The sequence below is a fragment of the Macaca thibetana genome, chromosome 16 (assembly GCF_024542745.1).
Source record: "Macaca thibetana thibetana isolate TM-01 chromosome 16, ASM2454274v1, whole genome shotgun sequence".
Lineage (NCBI taxonomy): Eukaryota > Metazoa > Chordata > Mammalia > Primates > Cercopithecidae > Macaca > Macaca thibetana.
The window spans coordinates 1,037,688-1,063,445 of NC_065593.1; the positions used below are offsets into that span (position 1 = coordinate 1,037,688).

Here is a 25,758-nt window from a genome sequence, read left to right on the forward strand (position 1 = left end):
CCCCGTAGCTTACAGGGTTTTGGCAGTTGTGGTTGTGGGCTGAGTTTTCTTATGGGGAGCTAGTTTTCAACTCAATGAAGTCCCGTTTGGGAGAATTGAAAGGATTAAACTGATCCTCTAGAGTGATAAGCCTTGGAGATGGAATTCAATTCCCTTGTCCTTTCCTCCAGTAGCTGTCTTGGGGGAATGCTTTGCTTGACTGTTTCCTCAGAGCACCCCTGTCCTATCACACAGTGCTCACCCTTCCTCTTCTCTGAATTTCAGGCCAAGTCCTGCATCTGCCATGTCTGTGGCGTCCACCTCAACAGGCTGCATTCCTGCCTCTACTGCGTCTTCTTCGGCTGTTTCACAAAGAAGCATATTCACGAGCATGCGAAGTCAAAGCGGCACAACCTGGGTGAGGCGAGCTTCTGGGATGGGTGGATAGTTGTGGCCCCTAAATTGCTACTGTTCAATTTTTAATTTGCAGTTCCACTCTTCCAAAAGTCCACTTTGTCATTTATCTCAAATAACGCGTGCCCCTCACTGGTGACACTTGGCAAGGGAAGTGAAAGGGACAAGCCGAGCTCAGCTGAATTGCGCCCCCAGTTTGTCTTAGCATCACAGGGTTCTGAGTGAATGGCCTGCTGTGTCCAGCTGACTTCCTGTGAAAAGTTACACTGTCCCTGCTAATGAAACATCAGACCCTTTGAAACACATAGTTAGGAATCACCTTAGGCAAACATTTATAAGGAAAGAGCTCCATGCAATGTGAGGTCCCTGAGGCCAGCGAGGGGTTGGATGTGCATTTTATGGCATTCAGCAATGGCCTTCAGCAATGGGTTTCATTGTTTCCAGTCACACAGTTCTTGAAAAGGCTCCCTTAGCACTGTGTGTGGCCTCAAGATTAATTTACCTTTCACAGCCTTACAAAATGAAACTCATTCTATATTCTAGAAGTTACATAAAACTCAGTTTTGCTCTTGACTTTTTTTTTTTTTTTTTTTTTGAGATGGATTCTTGCTCTGTCACCCAGGGTGGAGTGCAGTGGTTTGATCTTGGCTCACTGCAGCCTCTGCCTCCTGGGCTCAAGCAGTTCTCCTACCTCAGCCTCCCAAGTAACAGATTACAGATGCCTGCTACCACGCCTGGCTAATTTTTGTAATTTTAGTAGAGACGGGGTTTCACCCTGTTGGCCAGGTTGGTCTCAAAACTCCTGACCTCACATGATCTTCCTGCCTCGGCCTCCCAAAGTGCAAGGATTACAGGCATGAGTCACCGCACCTGGCTGGCTTTGTTTTCTGACTTTGTGCATTAAATGTTTTTTCTTCTACACGGTAGTGTTTTCCTTGGAATGCTGATGGAGTTGGCAGGATAGCCTTCAGAATAGCATTTTCAATGGGTCCAAGCCAGAGACCTGTTTTAGCTAATAGTTCATGTGAGCTTAGCAATTCCAGGTAAAGATATTTTTAGGCCTTTCCACCTCGAAGTTCTGTAATTTGATGCTCTCTTAGAAGCGTTAGCCTAGAAAGACCTATTGGAAACAACGTGTGAGTCCATTAGGTTACTGCACCCACGTCCCGTACAGCTCTCTACAAGGAGTACTCATGGTAAAGGAGAAGACCCACGGATTTAACTGAGGCTGACACGAAAAGTGTGTCTGAATTTTTTTTTTTTTTTTTTTTGGAGACAGGGTCTTGCTTTGTCTGGAGTCCAGGCTAGAGTGCAGTGGTGCAGTCCTGGCTCCCTGCGGCCTTGACCTCCTGGGCTCAAGAGATCCTTCTACCTCAGCCTCTCATTAGGACCACAGGCACACACCGCCACACCTGGAATCCCAGCACTTTGGGAGGCCGAGTGACTTCCTATGTTTAAAAATTTTTTGTTGGCCGGGTGCGGTGGCTCACGCCTGTAATCCCAGCACTTTGGGAGGCCAAGGCAGGCAGATTATGAGGTCAGGAGATTGAGACCATCCCAGCCAACATGGTGAAACCCCGTCTCTACTAAAAATAACAAAAAAAATTAGGTGGGTGCAGTGGCGGGTGCCTGTAGTCCCAGCTACTTGGGAGGCTGAGGCAGGAGACTTGCTTGAACCCAGGAGGCGGAGGTTGCGGTGAGCTGAGATCGGGCCATTGTACTCCATCCTGGGCGACAGAGCGAGAATATGTCTCAAAAAAAAAAAAAAATTGTAGAGGCAGGGTCTCACTGTGTTGCCTAGGCTAGTCTTGAACTCCTGGGCTCAAGCAATCCTTCGGCTGTGGCCTCCCAAAGTGCTGGGATTACAGGCCTGAGCGACCATGCCTGGCCACAGTGTGTCTGATTTTGTTCCTAGTAATTTTTTTTCTGTTGTGTTTTAAAGAAGTGAGACGAGGGAGGAGCGGTGTGGCTTGCACCTGTAATCCCAGCACTTTGGGAGGCTGAGGTGGGCAAATTACCTGAACCCAGGAGCTCAAGACCAGTCTGGGCAACATGGTAAAATCCTGTCTGTACAAAAAAATTTAAAAATTAGCAGGGCATGGTGGTGTGTGCCTGTGGTCCCAGCTACTCTCTCAGGAGGCTGAGGTGGGAGGATCACTTGAGCCTAGGAGGTCAAGGCTGTGGTGAGCTGTGATCGAGCCACTGCACTCGAACCTGGATGATAGAGCAAGACTCAAAAAAAATAAAAAAGAAGTGAGATGATTTTAAGGCAAAATATACCTCTGGCTTCTATGATGTGTTTATGATCCAGTTGTTTTCTTATGGACATCTGGAAGCTGTCACCTCAGTATCACACTGTGTAATGGCGCCGTCTCAGCTCACTGCAACCTCTGCCTCCCAGGTTCAAACGATTCCCCTGCCTTAGCCACCCGAGTAGCTGGGATTATAGATGCACACCAACATGCCCAGCTAATTTTTGTATTTTTGTAGAGACGGGGTTTCACCATGTTGGCCAGGCTGGTCTTGAACTCCTGACCTCAGGTGATCCATCCGCCTCAGCCTCCCAAAGTGCTGGGTTTACAGGCTTGAGCCACCACGCCTGGCCTAGTTAACCATTTTTAAGTCTACAACTCGGTGACATTTAGCACATTTACAGTGTTGTGTGTCCTCCACCTCTCTAGTTCAAAACTTTTTTGCACCGTAGAGGAATGCGCTATTAACAGATCACCGCCTGTCGCTCTCTCCTGTCCCTTGGTGACTGGAATCTGCTTTCCGTCTCTGTGGGTTTGCCTATCCTGGATATTTCATATGTGTGGAATCATATAACATGTGGCCCTTTGTGTCTGTCTTCTTTCTGCTAGCATGCATTTGTGATTCATCCGAGTTGTGTTATGGATTAGTATTTCATTCCTTCCTATGACTCAGTCACGCTCCATTGTGTATGTAGACCACATTTTTCATCCGTTCATCTGCTGATGGACGTTTGGGTTGTTCCCACCTTCTTGGCTCTTAGGAATAGTGCCACTATGGACATCATGTGTAATTCTAGGGGGACATGTTTTCATTTCTCTTGGATGTACACCTAGAAGTGAGCTGGCAGGGTCATCAAATCACTCTGCTTAACTTATGTGAAGCACCATCTTTTCTTTTGTGGCTGCACCATTTTAATTCCCACCGGTGATGGACAAGCTTTCCAGTTTGTGCACATCCTTGCCAACATTTATTTTTTAATACCCCTCATAGTGAGTGTGAAATGGTATCTCATTGTGGCTTTTGTTTTCATTTTCCTAATGACCAATAATGTTTAATATTTTTTCATGTGCCTTTTGGGCCATTTGTATGTTTGGAGAAATACCAGGTCACATCCATTGCGTTTTTTTAATCGGACTGTTCGGTGGTGGTTGCTCTTCGTATGTACACATGCACATTATACAGTGTGTACGTGTGTTGCGGTGCGTGGGTATATTCTGGATGCTGGACTCTGCGCAGATGTATGATTTGCAAATGTTTTCTCCCTTTCTGTAGGTTCTTTTTAGTTTCTTGATAGTGTCCTTTGAAGCACAGGATCAGATGTTTTTAATGGTGATGAAGTCCAGTTTCTTTTTTCTTTTCTTTCTTTTTTTGAGACACTATCTCACTCTGTCACCCAGGCTGGAATGCAGTGGCACAGCCACAGGTCACTACAGCCTCAGCCTCCCAAGCTGAAGTTGTCCTCCCACCTCAGCCTCCTAAGTGGCTGGGACCACAGGTACGCACCCCCATGCCTGGCTAATTTTTTGTATTTTGTGTAGAGATGGGGTTTCACCATGTTTCCAAGGTGATCTTGAACTCTGGGCTCAAGTGATCCTCCCGCCTCCGCCTCCCAAAGTGCTGGCATTCCAGGTGTGAGCTGCCGCCATCCAGCCAAGTTTATTCTTTTTGTTGCTGGTGGTTTTGGTGTCAGATCTAAGAATTGCTTACCAAATCCGAGGTCGCGAAGACTTGCCCCTGTGTTTTCTTCTACGAGTTTTATACTTTTGGTTCTACTATTTAGGTCTGTGATCCATTCGAGTTAATTTTTGTATACGGTATGAGGTAAGGATTTGTATGTGAATATACAGTTGTCCCAGCAGCATTTGTTAAAGAGATATCCTCTCCCCTCGAATGGTCCTGACGCCTTGTGGATGTCAGTTGGTTTTAGGCAGTGGGAGTGTTGCAGTGTGAAGGCGTCTTAAAGAAGGCCTAAATCTAGAAGGATTTACATAGTAGGCCCTGGAATGGTGATCTGTCTTCCCAGGGTAGAGTTTTTGTTGTCAGCTATATGTGTGGGCTGTTTTTCACGGAATGTCTCGGCCTTACTGTAAATTCTCATCACCCTTATTGTAAACTTGTCTCTGTCAGGATTTCTCTGTGATGTCCATGTGCTGGGGCTGTACTGCTGATGAACAGGAAGTGGCAAAGGGTTGATGGCTGAGCTCTGCGACAGCTCCCACCAGGACTTTAACATCGTTGTTGGCATTTTGTGAATTTTTTGAGTAGGGCAGAAGGTAGCCTTGGGAATCTTAAACTGCTATTTTGAGTTTCAACAGATCTGCTTTGGAAGACTTCAGAGAGCTACCACAGTCTAAGTCATAGTAGCTTAAGACATGAAATAGAATACAACTGATGTTCCAAGACTTCCCTGTTTATCTGGGGATGCACTTAAATTATATACTAACCTAACCATCACACAGCCCTGGGAAGCACTAGTGCAGTTGCTATCAGCATCTTACCGCAGAGGAAACTGAGGCTCAGAGGCGTGGAGTAACTGATGAAGGGTACACAGTTGGCAGGTGGCAGAGTGAGGGCTGGTGCCAGTTACTCTCAGTCCATGCTCTTTCCTCTGTGCCTTGCTGCTTCCCAGGTGTCTGACATTGCGTGGATTTAAGCCCTACTCTTCCCCCCACTTTTTTGTTTTTGGGAGACAGAGTCTGCCACTCTCGCCCAGGCTGGAGTGCAGTGGTGCAGTCTTGGCTCACTTCAGTCAAGCCATCCTTCCACCTAAGCCTCCTGAGTAGCTGGGACCATAGACATGCACCACCACACCCGGCTAATTTTTGTAGAGATGGGGGTTCACCATGTTGCCTAGTCTGGTCTTGAACTCCTGAGCTCAAGTGATCCACTCACCTCAGCTTCCCAAAGCGCTGGGATGACAGGTGTGAGCCACCATGCTGAGTTTCTCTTCCAGTTTCACACCTTTCTCCTTCTCAGCCTCCCGAGTAGATGGGAGTACGGGCACGTGCCACCATGCCCGGCTAATTTTTTGTACTCTTAGTAGAGACAGGGTTTTACTGTGTTAGCCAGGATGGTCTCCATCTCCTGACCTCATGATCCACCCGCCTTGGCCTCCCAAAGTGCTAGGATTACAGGCGTGAGCCACCGCGCCTGGCCAACCCCGGTTGTTTTTAAATTGTTAAATGGAGACAGTACCTTTTTTCAGGCACTCAGAGGACTTTATCTCACTTGCTTTTATAAATAAAATAATTAAGAGCCCAAGCTATTAGTCCTATTTTATTTTATTTTATTTTATTTTATTTTATTTTATTTTTTTTGACTTTTTACAAATTATTCCTTTTAACAAAGAAAGCAAAAGTGGATATTTCCATAAAATAAAGGTTTATGTTGACAATTAAAAACTGGACATGCACACGATTAGAAAGTTCAAATGACACGAAAAGGTATACTTCTCCTCAAAGGAAACGACTATGAACAGTTTCTTGTGACTGTTTTAGAAAATTGAAATTCATACATACATATTGTATCTCTTCTTGTTTGTAAAAAGAATATACTAGTATTACTATAATTTTTTTATTTTTATTTTTTGAGACAGAGTCTCATTCTGTTGCCCAGGCTGGAGTGCAGTGGCAAGATCTTGGCATACTGCAACCTCCCCTTTCCAGCTTTCAGCTATTCTCATGCCTCAGCCTCCCAAGTTGCTGGGGTTACAGGCGTGTGCCACCATGCCTGGCTAATTTTTGTACTTTAGTAGAGATGGGGTTTCACCGTGTTGACCAGGCTGGTCTTGAACTTCTGGCCTCAAATGATCTGCCCACATCAGCTTCCCAAAGTGCTGGGATAACAGGCATGAGCCACAGCTCCCAGCCTATTAGTCCCGTTTTATAGAAGATGCAGTTGAGAAACTGTGGTGGAAGACCCACCTTCAGGTAACTCTGGGTCAAGATGTCAATGAAGGTCATCTGATAAGAAACTATTTTCCCCCTGTCCTTAAGGTAAGAGTAGCAAATGCCGCCAATCACAAAAGTCACAGCAAGTTGCTGTCACATTCTTTATGGTGATGGTGTCAGGAATCTAGATGGAGGGAAGCATAGTCACTCCGTGTCAGGTGGCCAGGACTGAAAATATCCAATGCAGTTGTACCAGTTTTAAATACCACGCAGAGAAGGTGGCAGAGGTCCCGATCCTGGAGTATTGGCTGCTTTGAAAAGTATGTGTGGGTTGCCTCTGTTTTTTAGACACCTCAGCCCTGGGTGTGAGCTGCCAAACACAGTGCATGCCCCTCACCTGCTCAGGATAGGAGACCCCACTGGACTGGCTTCCCCACTTGTGCATAGGAAGGTGCTATGGACAGTCAGTGTCTACAGAACCTCACTGTGTTTAACTCTGCCTTGCAGCCTTACCCTGTGGTTTTTAATTCAATCGGTTTCTCCTCCCTCCTTTCTCTCCTCAGCCATTGATCTGATGTACGGAGGCATCTACTGCTTTCTGTGCCAGGACTACATCTACGACAAAGACATGGAAATAATCGCCAAGGAGGAGCAGCGGAAGGCTTGGAAAATGCAAGGTTTGGTTCCGCCTCAATTTACCTGCTTGATCCTGCAGTTCCCTCATGTCCATCAAGGGCAGACCCAGTAGGAGAAAGAGAAGTAGCTAGGTGGGAAGTGGTGGGCTGGTGGGAACAGGCCCCCTACCTTCCCCTAGGGCCCACAGTGGAGTCAGCTGAAGCTGTGCGCACGGCAGGGGAGGGGGCTAGCGTTGAGGCATGCATAGCTGCCTGTTTGCCTGGGACTGCTTCCAAGGTGTTCCCTTGCAGGTCCCCCAGGGCCCGCAGCTGGGTCAGGGGAACAACTCCAGCAGTACTTAAGCTCTCCCACAGCGCACCTGCAGATGTGGGGCTGAACCAGTGTGGCGAGGTCACACCTCTCGGGGACAGGCGACTCCGTATCTGGACGTCCCTGAGTGGTTTGCCCTCAGCTCTGTTGAATTCTAGCAAGCGATCTCTTTGCAGTAATGTTATGTGTAAACATACCTCCTCCCTCCCAGGAGAGCAGACTATTTTCTGATCAGTTGTCGTAGAATCTGTTTTAAAACTCTGGACTGTTTGGGTGATGTTAAATCCATGTCAGCAGCGTGAACCCACCACATGGAAACAGAGTCTCCCAGCAGCTCCACTGCACAGTCAGATCCTTGCAATCCTGTGAGCTGCCCTCGTGGCTCTTGCACCAGCGTGGGTTTCGCACTTGCTGTTGCCTCTCTGTGGCCACACGCTCTGGTTATTGGCTGCACAGAGAGGGGCAAACATTTGCTTTATCATTTATTTCGTCTTGGCTTCCCTGAGTTTGTTTGTGTTTTTTTTTGGTTTTTAATTCTGACAGATGCTCGTAGTGGTTGACAGTGATAGCGACATAGTGGCAGGTGTGGTTTGCCCCAGTTGACAGGTGAGCATCTGATCTCTCCAGTAGCAAAGCCATCGCTGTTGGCAAAGGAAACATATGAACCTGACACCTGTTTTACGTTCTTGCCTTGATTACTCTGCATTGAACACACCGCAGTGTTTTGAGAAGGGAGGAATAGCAACAAGGGCTCTTTCAGTGAGCAGAGTTACTTGTGTTTAACAAGTCTTTTCTGGAGCAGTCTTTGACTTGTGTTCCCTCTTCTCAGGGAACACTCTCAGAAATGTAATAACACTGTGACTAAGTGTGGGTGTATTGTTTTGTGCAGAGCATTTAAAGCACAGGCCTGAGAAATGTATGTCCAGGATTAAAATGGAATTCTTCTAGAATCATTTTATAATTCCATCTATCCAACATGACGTGTCTCTTAAAGTATTTTGAAGTATTCATAAATGTTGGTTGGCATGGAACAAGGACCTCTGAGTGCATAGGGTATGCGTTGAATGGAATACAATGCCGATTAGCATTTCTACCACTCTCTTTAAATATTTTGTGGCACACACATTTTTAACTGTTGGATCTATTTTAGTTTGGTAACTCTACGCTGTGTTTATGCTATTTCAGTTTGCTGAAAAGTGCATTGCTCTCTCCTTCAATTTCACTTGTTTGCAGGAGAATCCTTCATGTAAGTTCCCGTTGGTGCTGATGCTGCCATCTGTGTGCTGAAGGATGGAAGACATTTGAAAAACAACTGTTTCGGCATTGGCTTTGGGGTAGTTTTGACTGGAGGTGCTGCTTTTCTTCTTGCAGGAAACGTAGCTCACATGCTCATGCCCTCTGTGAGAAGCTCCTTTAAGTGTTGTGTGTAGCCCGTGTCAGCATAGTCGAGTTTGAGAAAGCCGTGGTGCTGTGGATGTCGCCCACTGAAATGTGCACCCTGACAGACAGCACAGCGCCACAGCTTTTATGCGTAAGCACACTTGATGTGAAAATGTAGCTAATAGCACTTGGAACTATCCTTCATCTGCTTGCTTTAGGCGCTGGAGAGAAGTTTTCAACTTGGGAACCAACCAAACGGGAGCTTGAACTGCTGAAGCACAACCCAAAAAGGAGAAAGATCACCTCGAACTGCACCATAGGTGGGTGGAGGGCGTCATCACTCAGCTGGGTTTCTTTCCGGGCTTTAAAAGTAAATACAGAATTGTGAGTTTCGTAAATCCACATGATTCTGTTGAAGCCCTGCATAACTGTCACTCATCGATGTGCTCAGCGACCAGCTCTTGAGCACCTGTTTTCTGCAGGGACCTGCAGTGGGCGTGGGGTGCAGAGTGATGTGTGGCAATGGCCCTGCCCTCACAGCCTTCGGTGTCTGTGTGGGTAAAGGGACTCAAGTTGATTCTGGCCAGGGTGAGGCTGGGCACAGTAATCTTCAGGGAGAGAAATGTGTGTGAGTGTAAGTGTTCGCTGAATTTTCTACAAATTGAGGGAATACCCTTTAGAACTTTTTTTTTTTTTTTTTTTTTTTTTTTGAGACAGAGTCTTGCTCTGTCGCCCAGGCTGGAGCGCAATTCACTGCAGCCTCCGAGCAGTGATCCTGGGCCCAAGTGATCCTTCCATCTCAGCCTCCTAAGTAGCTGGCATTGCAGGTGCACACCACCATGCTTGGTTAATTTTTGTGTTTTGCGTAGAGACGTTTCACCATGTTTCCCAGGCTGGTGTCGAACTCCTGGGCTCCAGTGATCCTCATGCCTTGGCTTCCCACAATGCTGGGATTACAAGTATGAGCCCCTGCACCTGGCCCTAGAACATTTTTTAAAAAAAATTATTATACTTTAAGTTCTAGGGTACATGTGCACAACGTGCAGATTTGTTCCATATGTATACATGTGCCGTGTTTGGTGTGGTGCACCCATTAACTCGTCATTTACATTAGGTATATCTCCTAATGCTATCCCTCTCCCCACCCCACGACAGGCCCCGGTGTGTGATGTTCCCCTTGAGACGGAGTCTCGTGTCGCCCAGGGTGGAAGTGGCCGGATCTCATCCTGCAAGTTTTTAACATTCTCTCCTGCCTCAGCCTTTTAGCCGGGAAAAAGCTAATTTTTTTTGTTTTTTTAGTAGAGACGGGGTTTGTTAGGTCTCGAACTCCACTCTGATCCGCCCGTCTTGGCCTCCCCTGGGATTACAGGCTTGCCGTAGAACATTTTTAAAAAGCTGTTTTGTTTGTTTGTTAGGCTCCACTCTGACCTGGCCTGTTGCCGTAGAAACTATATTTGTGTAATTCTGTCAAAGCATACAATGGCCGAAGTGGGAGGGGGCGATGGTGGTGGACATTCTTCAATACCGTTCGTGTAGAAGTGGCGTAAAAACTAGCAAAATGCGATACCTCATCGTTTTCCGGCTTCTTGAATGAATGAATGAAAGAAAATGAGTACGTAGAGGTAGAGGAAGCCGCTGGGATCCAGCGGCACCTGTGGCTCAGCACATGGGTAACCCTGGCTCTCCGGCGACTTGTGTCCAGGTCTGCGCGGGCTCATCAACCTTGGGAACACGTGCTTCATGAACTGCATCGTGCAGGCGCTGACCCACACGCCACTTCTGCGGGACTTCTTCCTGTCTGACAGGCACCGCTGTGAGATGCAGAGCCCCAGCTCCTGTCTGGTCTGTGAGATGTCCTCACTGTTTCAGGAGGTGAGCACCATTGACTAATGCAGGGGAGCATTTCTGTTACTTTGTTTCCACTTAAAAAAAAAAAAATTCAATAGGGTGGACCCTGATAAAGAGAGATACATTTAGAACCTTTTGTAGTAAGTTACTGTTTAATATACATGTCTATTATGGAAAACACAGTTTTCCAAAAAGGGAAGACCTGACATGATTTGGGGGGACGGGCTGCTGACTCAGAATGAGGAAGAGCTCTTTGAGAGGCGTGTGGCAGAGAGTTCCCTGGCGGGTGACATTTGTCTCTAAAGGCGGGTGATTCTCCCCATTCCTCTTCCTCCATGGTCTACCTTCCTGGCTCAGAAAGGCATGCATGTGCCACCCTCCTGCGCCCTGGTATGTGGGTCTCCTCCGCTGCCAGGCCTCTCTAAGCATGCCCAGTCAGAGCCTCTGTCCTCATGAGCTACGTGCTACACGTTGGCAGTTCTTGTGGGCTGCATGTGTAGCATTCCTGTCCACGTCTGTCCCTGGCGTCAGAGCATGGCAGCGCTCAGGGCAAGGCGTATCACGGCTGCCGCCTCAGCCCCCACCGGCTCCGTGACTCAGACATGCTTCTCAGAGCTGAAGCAGCTCAGTTACCTCAACTAATAACCAGGCTGGTGCCTGTTCTTCAGGTGCCTTGCACAGCAGCCAGCCAACAGCCCTGGCCTGTTTCTGTTGGTAACCTCTGAGAGGCGCAGCCATGCCGGCTCACTCGTGTATGTCTGGTCATTGGTCACTTTTGTGGAGTTGCAGAGTTGAGCTCTGCAACACAGCTGCAGAGTTGAGCGTTTGGACAGAGGCTATTCAACCTGGAAAGCTGAAATTATTTACTGCCTGGGCCTTTCAAAAACAGATTGCCAGCCTCTGGTTGTGCCTAAGCCATTTCCTCAAAGTACCTGCAATGTGCCATAACTGCTGGGGGCACGGCCCAAATAGGAGAGAGGAGGGGGCAGCTGGGAAGTTGGTGGGTGGTTGTGTCACTGACTTTAGTGATAAGCTCCTTGTGTTAGATTGTTTTTAGACTCAGGTTTGTTAAGGTGTAAATTACAGTCACATCCACCTTTTAGTGTATAGATAGATGGGTTTTGATGAATGCATAGTTTTGTAACTGCTGCTACTCAAGATGAAGAGCCGTCACCTCCCCAAACTCCCTCATGCCCCTCTGAAGTCAACCCCTCGTCCCCAGACCCCGGCAGCCGCCGATCTGTCTTCGGTCCCTTGAGTGTCCTTTACCAGCACATCATACGGATGGATGCATGCAGGAAGTAGCCTTTCAGAATCTGGCTGTCCCTACTTAACATAATACTGGGTGGATTCACCCGTGTCTTGCGCGCATCCATGACGTGTGCTTTCGATGGCTGAGTTGGGTTCCATTATGTAGATGGGCTATGGTTGTCTGTTTCCCAATTCAGACACATTTGGGTGGTCTATGGTTTTGGGGTTTTTTGATGAGGAATAAAACTGTCATGAATTCTGTATTTGCACAGGCAAGACCCTTCTGTGGGTCTGACCTGGTGAGGAAGCCGTGGGATAGAAGGTGTGCTGCTGGGTCTGGGTCCTGAATGGAGCTGGTGGAGAGGATTGATTGGCTGGCAAGCCCTGAGCTCATTCCTATTAGCCTCAGAGCCAGAGAGTCCTGTGGCTGATGCTGGTGAATTCTGCATCATCACAGTGATGTGCTTCCCTTTGTGGCGGTGCTGGTGTCCATGGGCCGGAGTGGTTTGGCTGGTGCTTTGAGGAAACTAGTATTGGGCAAATCGAGTCACTTTTATTTGCATGTGATCTCATAGTAGCAAGTCATAATTCATCTTTTAGGCTTATATGTGGAAAACTAGATGGTGGAAAGGTAAAAATTCATATGAGGACTCAAAAAGTCCAATGAGCCCAGATAAAAATAGACTTTGCAAAAAGTAGAAAAGTAAAATTGAACCATTTGTGTCAAATGAACCACAGCCAATGGTAGGCATCTGATAAAGGTTTTGATTGTGTGTACTCTGTGTTCAGAGTCTACATTTATTCCTGACAAGGTTTCCTTTCCCCACCCTCTGGCAGTTTTACTCCGGACACCGGTCCCCTCACATCCCTTATAAGTTGCTGCACCTGGTGTGGACCCACGCGAGGCACCTGGCAGGCTACGAGCAGCAGGATGCCCACGAGTTCCTCATCGCGGCCCTGGATGTGCTCCACCGACACTGCAAAGGTGGGCGCTGGGCTCTGTGCCCTCCACCAGCGCAGGATGTTTTCCTCGAAGGGGAAGGAAGCAAAGCGAGCGTGTGCGCTCGTGCAGAAAGGGGCACAGGTGACACGTTCCATTGTTTTGTAGCCTTTGTTGTCATTTGTTTCTGAGGTCACCATAACTAATGACCTCAGAGAGGCTCCTCCTGGTTTGTTTTTAAGAGGCGAGGAAGTAGTTCCAGCAGTATGGCAGGTCCTCAGTGACCCATCACAGTGAACAGCAAGTTCTTGGAGCCCTCTTGGGCCTGTGCTTTGAGGCCCCTGCCTGCCTTGGCATTTCTGGGATCCTGTGGGTTATCAGGCCTGAGGCTTCTGGACATCCCCCAAACACATTCAGCCAGCCGTCTCCTTCCCCTTGGGGACTCTCCAGAAGGACTAGTGGTTGCTCTGAAATAGCCGGAGAGCTGGGACACAGGACGAGCAAAGCTTCTCTTGGGGTCTCATTGGGCCTGGGCCATCTCCCACAACATCGTCCCACAGCCTGGCCCCAGGGTGGGGCCCTCACGAGGTTCTCAGAGGTGTGTGCTGTTGATAGTTGGCGGGGGCAGCTCTTAGGGCTGGAGGTGGGAGGCTAGGACTGAATGACTTCAGCCAAGATCGGCTCCTCAGCACTCCTCACGGTGGAGATCCCAGTGTGAGAGACCTGCAGCTGAAGTCTGTCTCTACAGGCAGAGAGACTGAGGGGTGATTCTCACACAGTGGGCTGGTCACTTGCAGGTCTTCCTAAAGCCCGTGCTGGCGTTTCTGATTCAGCAGGTCTCCGGGGGGCGAGGGCTGCTTCACTCCTACTTGGTTGCCAGCCGATGCTGATGCTGCTGGTTCAGATGCCACACTCTGAGAAGCCATGCCCTCAGCTAACAGGGCACCTGGTTGCTTGTGAGTTACCTGTGGCTTCTGGGCTGGCACAGCTAGTTGTAGGCGATATCCTACTGGTTAATTTTAACTTGGAGTCTTTTAGAGAACAGAGTCCTGTTCTGACAGTTCACCGAGTTGAACAGCCTGGTGGGCTGGCCTTCCCATCGCTTCTCACCAGTCTCAGGGCTGTGCAGCCGGGGCTAGGCGCTGACGCACACCCTATGGGTTCTGAGATCACAGCCCAGAAACAACCCACAGTTGAGCTAAAATGGCTGGTTTTGGTCAAATGTGACTGGATTCTGTTTTCTTCTGGTGCTTTTTTTTTTTCCTTCTGAAAAACTGCGTGATCCTTTTAATTCTTACCCTAGAAATCAAATGAAAGTTACTTAGTGTTTAGTAGCTTAGGTAGAGTTTTATTTCCTAGTATGATTTATGAGAGGAAAGAGCACTGTGGAAGTCGACTACGCTGTTATCTCAAGCACCTAGTCAGAATAACGAAGAGCCTTCTGCAAGCAGCAGAAAGATGTTCTAAAAATCACTTGTTCAAAAATGCATCGCTGTTAAAATAGTCATATGACCAAAAATGTGACCAAACCACTGACGTGCTTCTGACAGAATTCCCTTGGAAATGTCTGATGTCGGGTTCTTCTGTTTAGAAACGTGGTTGCCAGAGCCATTTAGCAAGGTGGCCTGGCCATGTGCCCTTGGTTACGTGCAGTTGTTTATCCTTTTGGCCTCCACGGCATCTTTCTGTTTATCGACTTTTGTTTTGTTTTCTTTTGTTTTTGAGTCAGAGTCTCACTGTCTCGCCGTCTCGCCAGGCTGGAGTGCAGTGGTGCGATCTCAGCTCACTGCAACCTCTGCCTCCTGGGTTCAAGTGATTCTCCTGCCTCAGCTTCCTGAGTAGCTGGGACTACAGGCGTGTGCCACCACACCCAGCTAGTTTTTTGTATTTTTAGTAAAGATGGGGTTTCACTGTGTTAGCCAGGATGGTCTTGATCTCCTGACCTCGTGATCCGCCCGCCTCGGCCTCCCAAAGTGCTGGAATTACAGGCGTGAGCCATCGCGCCCGGCCATTCTGTTCATCATTCTTTGCGTCTTCCTGTATGGATATTCTTGTCCCCTAACATTTTGTCCCATGAATTTGAGATCCCTCTCAGAAGACTAAATGGCCACTCTCTATTCCTCTGTCATGATTCAGTGTCTTTGAACTGTGACATATATACAGGTGGCCTCGTGCCCTGTCCCCACTGTCTAGTGAAGTTATTTAGAATATGTATTCCACGTATGAATTAAGTTCTGCTACTTAAGTTTCTTCTTTGCAGATCCGCACACATGAATATGAATGAAGCGTGTATTGAATAGAGAGGATGGGAGTGGCACTTCCAGATGCAACTGACTGGAAGACACCCTGTCCCCCGGGGGCTCCAACTGATGAGGACAGCCTGAGAGTGTCCTGCGGTGTCACTTTCTGAACTCGGGGCACCATGCTACCTAGTCAGGGAGCGGGGTTGTATGGGGCTTCCCCAGGTGTACCTGGCCCACTGTATGTTCAGCTGTCTCACCGGAACAATATTGATTCAGTCATTCTTTGTATGAAAATGGGAATCAATTACCCTGCTCAGTCATTGGGCTTTAGGTGGGTTTTCTTGGCGAGATTGAAGCTGTGGGGCTCTTAGGGAATGAGAAAAAGGAACATTGAAAATCCAAGTGCTGTAATTTCTCATCACATTAAAATAACAAGGAGACCCTCTGCTAAAATGAGGCATGTCCTCATGTGGCCTTTTAAAGCACCGGCCCTGGCTTCCCCAGGCCTCTGCAGGGTGAACTGCTCTTTCCATAGAGACTCCCCATCTTTGGGGCGCGCAGATGCTAATCCCAGAGCCGTGGTCTGTCCCCAGGTGATGACAACGGGAAGAAGGCCAACAACCCCAACCACTGCAACTGCATCATAGACCAGATCTTCACGGGCGGGCTGCAGTCAGACGTCACCTGCCAAGTTTGCCAGTAAGTGAGAGGCTGCATGCTCGGCAGTGTCAAACCCTCTGGGGCCGTACTGACATCCTCCCAGTCTCCAGAGCTGTGTGTGCTCTGAGAGGTCTTTAAGGAGGCTGCAAGAAAAATGATTAACAGCTGCCCTGAGAGTGAAGGCTGTGGGGTGGGGGTGCTTCCTCTTGGCGGAGGTGTCCCCTTGGGATGCGAGCCCTTTGTGTTGAGGTCTTGGCTGTTGTCCACAGCCAGCAGTGTGTTCTTGGAAGCTTCCCCCATTTCTTATCTTACAGCCCTTGACCCAGGGACCAAGTAAAATAGCCCTCTTCAAGAAGGCGTGGCTCATGCATGATGGATTGTTTGCATATGTGTTTCAGAGTGTGTTGGTTTTCATTATTTTATGGTTTCTGGTTCCATTTTCTCTGCTGTAGTGGCCCTGATTCTTCTCGGGTGTGGTCTCTGCTTAGAGCCCCAAGCGTTGAGTGCAGGGAGAATCCACTGCTTTGTTAGGTCAGAGGGACCCTCTCATCCAACCTCAGTGCATGCTGCTGGTATTTTTTTTTTTTTTTTTTTTTTTAAGGCATGGGGTCTTTTTTATTTTGCCCAGGCTGGCCTTGAACCCATGGGCTCAAGCGATCCTCCCTCCTTAGCCTCCCAAGTAACTGGGACTACAGGCGTGGGCCTCTGTGCCTGGCTCTGTTCTTTACTCTAGTTGAAGTTTTAAAAACCCTGGACGTGATGCGCCGAAATTTTTCAGAACCCGGAATGGATCGTCACTTCTAAACTGTTTAAGACCAGCAAATATCGGGAAAGGCCAGTGCTGCCTGTGTCACGGGGCTGTTTTCTGTAAGGAGCGTAGACCGTTAGGGGCCTTGGCTCTGAGCATTAGAAACCGAGTTTGCTCTGAGCAATTTGGACCTTCTCGCTGTCCCTTAACTGCTGAATTCCATTAGCAGGAGATTGTCTCAAGATTTAAATCCTGTGTAAATATCAAGAGTAAATTTCCCAGTCTGTGAGTTTTCATTTTTTGTATTGTTAAATAAATTTCTAGCAAGGAACTGGCCTTGTGAAATGCAGCATTGAATAGCCACACTCCATGAAGAAGTGTGCGTAGGTCTCCAGTGTCACCTAGGGTCACAGGCCCCAAGTTCTAGATGCAGCTGAGATAGACCTGCGGATTCAATTCAGAGCCTCTGACGGGACCCATGAGTTTATCCTCCTCCTAAGTCCCTCGGTGACTGTGATGGTCTCCAGACTGGGAAGCCCTTGTTTGAGGAGCGCCCCTCGCCTTCCGAGTTCACACATGCCCCTCCCCAGGGCCACCTTGGGAACTAGGACACGTTGGGTGTGAGCACGGCTGCTCTCGCTCCTGCCCCATCCCACCTGAGTGTCACTGCAACAAAGGGCACAGCGAGGAAGGGATGTGGGAATGGCCTCCCCCGCAGGCTGCCTCAAGCTGGGCTGGTGTCAGTCCTCACAGCCATTGTTTTCCCTCTGCTTCCAGTGGAGTCTCCACCACCATCGACCCCTTCTGGGACATCAGCTTGGATCTCCCCGGCTCTTCCACCCCGTTCTGGCCCCTGAGCCCAGGGAGCGAGGGCAACGTGGTAAACGGGGAAAGCCACGTGTCGGGAACCACCACGCTCACGGACTGCCTGCGACGGTGAGAGGCCTGCACCCACACGGCCAGGGCGAGTCTTCTGGCGGGAAGGCTGTGCTCCATCAGGACCAAAGCAGGCTCTTTCACATGCCCAGGACAGAGCCTGGGCAAAGATGCGGCATTGCCTGGGTTCGCTGCAGTCTCTGGTGCTAGTTCGTCCTTTGTTTTGACCAGATGACTCGATATTTCTTTCCCCCAGCTTTGCACAGCACCAGGTGTCGGTGTCAGCATCTGCTATTCCAACCTCCGCATGTAAATGAACCCAGAGCCAAACTGGATGCTCCCTTAGCCCTTGTTCTAATCACCTACCCCGGAGTGTGAGCTGAGACGCGCCTGGCCCTCTCCCCATGGTCCACAGCCTTCTCTGCACATGATTGAAACTTAGTTGTGATGTTCTGTACTCTTAGGGCTGTTTTTGAAATTGTGCATGTACTGCTTCATTTGGGATAAGTAGTAATATTTACAAAGTGATTTTTTTGTTTGTTTTTGGAGACAGAGTCGTGCTCTGTTGCCCAGGCTGGAATGCAGTGGTGTGATTTCTGCTCACTGCAGCCTCTGCCTTCCAGGTTAAGGTGATTCTCCTGAGTAACTGGGACTACAGGTGTGCACCACCATGCCTGGCTGATTTTTGTATTTTTAGTAGAGCGGGGGTTTTACCATGTTGGCCAGGCTAGTCTCGAACTCGTGATCTCAGGTGATCCACCCGTCTTGGCCTCCCAGAGTGCTCACAGGCGTGAGCCACCACAACTGTGAGTGATTTTTTTTTAAAAAAATGTATTTAAGTAGCTGTAGCATACAATTGTAAAGACAGCGGAAAACCTTCTAAACTTTATTGTTTTATAGTCTTGTATTTGCATCAATTAAACATAATGCAGAAGAGTCCTTGTTGAATGGAAGTATCCCTTAGAAGAGGTATGAGCCTTTGGTTTCTGTCTGGCTGCATAGTCAGCAGGACCAAAGTTTCATGTTTATTTTATTTTTTGAGATAGGGTCTTGCTCTGTCATGCAGGCTGGAGTGCAGTGGTGTCATCATAGCTCACTGCAACCTCGATCTCCTGGGCTCAGCCTTGGTCTCCTGCCTCGGCCTCCTGAGTAGTTGGGACTACAGATGCGTGCCACCATGCCTAGCTGATTTTGTGATTGATTTATTTATTTATTTATTGATTGATTGATTGATTTTTGAGACGGAGTCTTGCTCTCTGTAGAGTGCAATGGTGTGATTTCGGCTCACTGCAAGCTCCACCTCCCAGGTTCAAGCAATTCTCCTGCCTCAGCCTCCCAAGTAGCTGGGACTACAGGTGCCCGCTACCATGTCTGGCTAACTTTTGTATTTTTAGTAGAGACGGGGTTTCGCCACATTGGCCAGGGGGTCCCAAACTCCTGACCTTAGGTGATCCACCTGCCTTGGCCTCCCGAAGTGCTCGAATTAGAGGTGTGAGCCACACCGCGCCAGGCCTTTTTTCTTTTTTTGTAGAGACAGAGTCTTGCCACATTACTCAGGCTGGTCTTGAACTCCTAGAGCTCAAGCGATCCCCCCACCTTAGCCTCCCAAAATGCTGGTATTACAGACATGAGCCACTGTGCCCTCCTGAAAGTTTGCATGTTTCGAATTTTGAAAGCATCAACTTTGTTACCTTGTTAAGGCCACATAATAGAGTATCATATTTTTTAATTTGGAAAACTACCTCAGATAAACAATGAAAACCAAAACCTTTTTATTTATTTATTTTTTTCTTTTTGAGATGGAGTCTTGCTCTGTCGCCAGGCTGGAGTGCAGTGGCGCAACCTCGGCTCACTGCAACCTCTACCTACCAGGTTCAAGCGATTCTCCTGCCTCAGCCTCCCAAGTAGCTGGGATTACAGCGCCCACCAGCATGCCCAGTTAATTTTTGTATTTTTAGTAGAGACGGGGTTTCACCATGTTGGCCAGGATGGTCTTGATCTCTTGACCTCGTGATCCGCCCGCCTTGGGGTCCCAAAGTGCTGGGATTACAGGTGTGAGCCACCACGCCCAGCCAACCAAAACCTTTTTAAAGAAAGTCTTTGCAGCTAAATTAAATTTAATCATAAATTCCAGTAAAATGAAAGCTTTGCCAAAACAGCAGGCCATGAGGGAGAAACCACACTTCCCAAACTACAATGTGTAGAAAGCCTGTGTTGTTAGGAGAGACGTGACGTGGTGCTGGCTCCCGGGAAGGCGGAGGAGAGGTAGAGTGCGCCCTTCCCCACTGTGTATTGAAAGCAAAGGCTCCTTTCCAAGTCCTTTGGAGAGCAGATCACAAAGCTAGCAACGCAACAGGTGCAGCTTTGCCCAGAGGCCCCCTCGTCTTGCCCTAGGTAAGATGGCAGAATTTCCAGAGCATAAACAAGGGCTTTCCAAATACCTGGTTGTGAATAGATTGAATTTTTTACTGGTGTTTCAGCTTCAAAATTTGGCGTGCGCTTTGTTGAATCATCTGTTGCATGTGTTTTGTCAGGGGCAGCTGACACCTGTGCCAGACACGCTTCTGATGCAGCCCTCCTACCTCCTGCCTCTGCACCGTCAGGAAATTACCTTTCCCAGACTTCTCGCCTCTCTTTTTTTTTTTTTTTGAGATGGACTCTTGCTCTTGTTGCCCAGGCTGGAGTGCATGGAGTAATGTGATCTTGGCTTCACTGCAACTTCCGCCTCCCGGGTTCAAGTGATTCTCCTGCCTCAACCTCCCGAGTAACTGGGATTACAGGCATGCACCACCTTGCCTGACTAATTCTGTATTTTTTGTAGAGGCGGGGTTTCTCCATGTCGGTCAGGCTGGTCTTGAACTCCCAACCTCAGGTGATCCGCCCGCCTTGGCCTCCCAAAGTGCTGGGATTACAGGCGTGAGCCGCCGCACCTGGCCAGCCTCTACATTAAACTGCTTGTGTTGAGATCACATACAGTTGTAAGAAGCCATTAGGTACCCTTTACTTTGGTCCCCCAATGGTGACCTCCTCAGCCCTGTGGTGCGATGCCCCGGCCAGGATTCAGACATTCATACAGAAAGTACCCAGCATCTCCATTGCCTCCCTGCCCACCACCCGCTCCGTAACCCCAGTCACCCCGTACTTCTCCATTTCCATACACCTGATAATTCCAGAATGTCATGTCACCGAATCATGTAACAGGGAACCCTTTGAGATTGGCTTTTCTTGTGCATCCTAATTCTCTGGGGATGCATCCAGGGTGCAGCTTGGGATCAGTAGTCCTTTCCTTTTTTGCTGCTGACTCATATTCCATGGTACAGTGTTCCACAGTTTCTTTAATTATTCACCCATGGGAAGACGCGAGGTGTTTCCAGTTTTGTGACTCTTACGAGTAACACTCTGGTACACGTTTGTGGACAGTTTTTGTGTGAACGTTAGTTTTCATTTTTCTGGCTTAAATTCAACTGCTGGGCCATGTGGTAGTTAGAAAATTATTACCATTCCCCCAGGCCTATCCTGGAAATAAAATATTTAAGATAAATGTTCTTTAAAGAGACAGGCAGCGAAGGTGGACAACATTTTCTCTTTTTTTCATTGTTTCATTTTTAGTTGTATGTGTATGTTTTTGGTAGGGAAATGAACCCATTGAAAGAGATAAAATACCTCTTTCCTCCCATTTTTCTGTCTCTTACATCTCCCTTACTGCTTCTGTCTTCTTTAAACGCCTGTAGATTCACCAGACCAGAGCACTTGGGCAGCAGCGCCAAGATCAAATGCAGCGGTTGCCATAGCTACCAGGAGTCCACGAAGCAGCTCACTATGAAGAAACTGCCCATCGTAGCCTGTTTTCATCTCAAAGTAAGTTTTCCAGAAAGCCAACTCTAATGGCAGACTTAGTTTTTAGTCCACAGTACGGCCCTCAGCCTTTTGGTTTGCTGTGCCGTTGCATTTTTCATAACTGCAGCAAGCAGGAAGAACACCGAGGAAGGGTGGATGTGAGTGAATTGTCCTCCTGTCTGTGAATTGTCCTTTTGTCTGTGCTGCGGTAAACAAAATCAGTGGCTTCACAGTGAAAGTAGGATGAGAGTTACTTTTCTTGGGAAGCGGAGTGGTTGTGACTTTTTTTTACTTCTGCCATTCCTCCAGCTACCCCTCCTTTGGTTTTCTGTTTTCTTTTAAGACAAAGGCCCTCAGCATTCAGATCTGGTCCAGGAGTCGTCAAGCTCTTTCTCTGAAGGCCCGGATAGTAAAGATGTCAGGCTCCACAGGCTGCGTGCGATCCTATGATTCTCTGTTGCATGTTCTTTGTTTCATTTTACCACCCTTTAAACATGGAAAGCACCCATTCCTAGCTTGCTGGCTGGAATGGGTGACTCCTGATCTAGGCAAAGGAATGTCTTCTGTCTGGTGAAAGGAACAATTTGCTTGTTTTTGCTGCCACGAGCCATGGATCTTTGTTTTGTTTTCTGTGCTTTGCTGGGTTTGCTGTGAGATTACTTCTTGTACCCTTGGTGTTACCACTGAACAGTCCCATCATTTGAAGACTTGACTTGAACCCTGTACATGAGGACTTGGTGGATTACCATTATGTTTTTGAGTCTGTAATTCTAGCTGTAGCTACAAGGCAATTCAATAAAATACAAAGAGATACACAGACACCTGTCATTGGAAGAAGCCCCTGAAGCTTCCAGTGACATTTCTGGTCTTCTTTCCTCTTCCCTCTGCCCCTTTCCTATTTCTGCAGCGATTTGAACACTCAGCCAAGCTGCGGCGGAAGATCACCACGTATGTGTCCTTCCCCCTGGAGCTGGATATGACCCCTTTCATGGCCTCCAGGTAGGTGGGGGTGTAGGCCCGTTCTGTGTCCGGAGGGGCTGTGATCTTATCAGGACAGGAATGCAGCTCGGATCTCCTATGGTAAGATGACTGTTGGCCGGTGCGGTGGCTCCCGCCTGTAATCCCAGCACTTCAGGAGGCCGAGGAGGGCAGATCACAAGGTCAAGAGATTGAGACCATCATGGCCAACATGGTGAAACCCCGTCTCCACTGAAAATAGAAAAACTAGCTGGATGTGGTGGCAGGCGCCTGTAGTCCCAGCTACTTGGGAGGCCAAGGCAGGAGAAACGCTTAAACCTGGGAGGTGGAGGTTGCAGTGAGCCAAGATCGCGCCACTGTACTCCAGCCTGGTGACAGAATGAGACTCCATCTCAAAAAAAAAAAAAGATGACTGTTGATATTAATATAAACCCCACCTTCCCAAAATTTATTTATCCTGATCTTAAGATATGGCACATGTTAATGAGTGGTTTTTCATCAGATACTCTGTTTTTGTTTTGAATGTTTCTCTTAACAATTCTCAATCCACTTTCAAACCGGCAAAGTCCTCGAGGTAGGATCACAGCGAGAAGGCAGCACTTCAATTCATGGAACAGATGTTGAAGTACAGGCAGACATAGCCGGTGTTGCAGTTGTAGCTTGCATTTTCCTTTCCACATCTGCCTACTATGGGGCACTTGGCATTGAGCTGCTTACCAATGCATGAGACAAATAGGAGTTTCCTGTGGCTCTGTGACAAATGACCAAAAACTTGGTGGCTTAAAATTAAATTTCCTCACAGTTCTAGAGGTCAGAAATCTGAAATCAAGGTGTTGTCAGGGCCCCATGGTCCTACAGGGGTCTGGGGGATTCCATTCCTCAGCGCCTCCAGCTGCCAGTGGTTCCACGTGTTCCTTCTGTGGCTGCGCCACTCCCCTCATTTCTGGGTCACGTGGCCAGCTCCCCTGAGTCTGTGTCCAGTTCCCTCTGCTTCTCTGTCATGACAGTGGTCACTGGCTTTAGGGCCCAGGCAGATCATCCAGGAGGATCTTATCTCAACATCTTTACTTCGAGTCTCTGCAAAGACTGGTTTTACAAATGAGGTCCCAGTCGGCCGGGCGCGGTGGCTCACGCCTGTAATCCCAGCACTTTGGGAGGCCGAGGTGGGCGGATCACAAGGTCAGGAGATCGAGACCACGGTGAAACCCCGTCTCTACTAAAAATACAAAAAATTAGCCGGGCGCGGTTGTGGGCGCCTGTAGTCCCAGCTACTCGGGAGGCTGAGGCAGGAGAATGGCGTGAACCCGGGAGGCAGAGCTTGCAGTGAGCCGAGATCGCACACTGCACTCCAGCCTGGGCGACAGAGCAAGACTCCGTCAAAAAAAAAAAAAAAAAAAAAAAAAAAAAAACAAATGAGGTCCCAGTCTCAGGTTCTGAGGGTCGAGACGTGGGTATTGTTATTTGCAGGGTGTTATTTTTTGGCGGCCACAGTCCCGGCCCCAGCACCGTGGAAAGCATGTTGCCTTTTGGTAGTTACTGGCCTGTCCCACCGCTGTGGCACACAGCTGACCTCCTGAATAAAACAAGACCACCAGAGTCAGAGCTCCATGCCATCAGCCTGACCACGATGGTCACGTACTGAGGGAGGTGACGGTACTGTTCTAAGGTCAGGGTCTCAAAGATCTTAGTGTTTCCTGCCAAACACAGCCGTGGGAAAATGCAGTAAACAATGCTCATGGCTTCCTGTTCCCAGCACCGCCTCTCCCCTGTCTCACTAGGAGAGGTGCTGGTCATGAAACAGTGAGCAGCAATCTTTGTCCCTTTTGAGGAGGCACCTGCCTAGGTTGTGAAATGGATTCAGCTTACCCTTTCACGCTAACCCTTTACATGTGGGAGGAAGGGCGCCTTCACCATCTACTTTGTCACAAACCAAACTCAGATTCCTCCAGATCCAGCTCCCATCACCAGCCCTATTCAGGACCCATCTTGGAAGAACCAGGGGCCACACCAGGTGGCCCCAGGACCCAGGTGTGCTCTGAGGCAGAGGCCTCCACAGCTCGAGTGTCAGTGTCCTCACGAAACCTGGGGAGATTTCTACCTGAAGCATAAAGCGCAGCCCGGTGCAGTGTCTGCATGGCTAAGCCTGGATAAGTGTCAGTTTCAGGAGAGGCTTGTATCTCTGGGCCTGATGATTTTAACGATGCTGAATACTGCTGTTGTCTGTTACAGCAAAGAGAGCAGGATGAATGGACAGTACCAGCAGCCCACGGACAGTCTCAACAATGACAACAAGTAAGTGGTGCTCAGTGGTGTGGGTGTCCGAGGCCTCGGGCCAAGAGCTGGGGTGGGTTCCTGTCTGCCCTGTAGGGCACCCCGCAGGTCCCCCACCACTGACCTGCTTCCCGCTTGGCTGCCCGCAGCTCCACTAGGAAAGGCCGCTCCACGCGGCGCCACAAATGCTGCCTCCTGTTGGAGGAGCCCAGTCCCACTCCTGGCCTCTGGCAGGAGGGAGGTTCCATCTGGAAAGCTCGATGTCCATTCTTCTTGCCTTGGGGTGGTAGAAAGAATGAAAGGCTGGGGTGTTCCAGGATCCCCCCACTGTCATCACTCCCACGAGATGCTGTTCCAGGAAGCGCCTGGACCCAGGCTAGAGCCAGGGAGTGTGACCAGGCTCCCTTAGTTCCTGCAGCCTCCTGTGCATCAGCCGGAGGCCCTGGGGGTTGACAGCCAGGCCCACAGGCCTCCCACTCCTTCCCTGGGCTGCCTGGTTTCTGATGGTGATGGCCTCGAGTGGCGGCGTTGAGCCACCTGCGCCCTCCCTCTCCTTTCCTCCCGTACTAGGTATTCCCTGTTTGCTGTTGTTAACCATCAAGGGACCTTGGAGAGTGGCCATTACACCAGCTTTATCCGGCAGCACAAAGACCAGTGGTTCAAGTGTGACGATGCCATCATCACCAAGGCCAGCATCAAGGACGTGCTGGACAGTGAAGGGTGCGTCCTGTCGGGTGGGAGGAAGGCCCTGTAGTGGCCACGGTGCTCTCCCCTCTGGTATAGCTGAGACCAGCCCACGTCTGAGCCTAGGACCACTCAAAGGTGTTGACCTTCATTTACCAAAGTAATGAGGCCTGTTCTGGATAGGATGCCAGCCTTGATGGTGGCAGAAGAGGTGCCTGTGCAAAGGCCCTCTCTGGAGGCATTTCCTTAGCACAGAGAACATCAAAGCAGTTGTTTTTTAACCGCGTGAACTGAACACATCAGTTCTTCTTTTTTTTTTTTTTGAGACGGAGTTTCGCTCTTGTGGCCCAGGCTGGACTGCAATGGTGCGATCTTGGCTCACTGCAACCTCTGCCTCCTGGGTTCAAGTCAGTCTCCTGCCTCAGCCTCCCAAGTAGCTGGGATTATAGGCACCTGCCACCACGCCCGCCTAATTTTGTATTTTAGTAGAGATGGAGTTTCTCCATGTTGACCAAACTGATTTCAAACCCCTGACCTCAGGCAATCCTCCTGCCTCGGCCT

At 48.8% G+C, this 25,758-nt stretch overlaps 1 protein-coding gene across 3 annotated transcripts in view; it reads left to right on the plus strand.

The window, feature by feature from the left end:
* The window catches only part of USP22 (ubiquitin specific peptidase 22), a 43,752-nt gene that overhangs the window by 14,317 nt on the left and 3,677 nt on the right, over positions 1 to 25,758 (plus strand). For 2 of the 3 annotated variants that reach the window (XM_050763906.1, XM_050763907.1), the window contains exons 2-12: positions 265 to 397; positions 7,100 to 7,213; positions 9,080 to 9,181; positions 10,564 to 10,733; positions 12,798 to 12,945; positions 15,737 to 15,842; positions 17,329 to 17,487; positions 21,159 to 21,285; positions 22,172 to 22,263; positions 24,472 to 24,534; positions 25,084 to 25,233. In XM_050763906.1, the coding sequence (XP_050619863.1) occupies positions 265 to 397; positions 7,100 to 7,213; positions 9,080 to 9,181; positions 10,564 to 10,733; positions 12,798 to 12,945; positions 15,737 to 15,842; positions 17,329 to 17,487; positions 21,159 to 21,285; positions 22,172 to 22,263; positions 24,472 to 24,534; positions 25,084 to 25,233 (1,364 nt within the window). Of the gene's footprint in view, positions 1 to 264; positions 398 to 7,099; positions 7,219 to 9,039; positions 9,182 to 10,563; positions 10,734 to 12,797; positions 12,946 to 15,736; positions 15,843 to 17,328; positions 17,488 to 21,158; positions 21,286 to 22,171; positions 22,264 to 24,471; positions 24,535 to 25,083; positions 25,234 to 25,758 lie in introns of all 3 variants that reach the window. The other variant, XM_050763908.1, reaches the window with a different exon arrangement.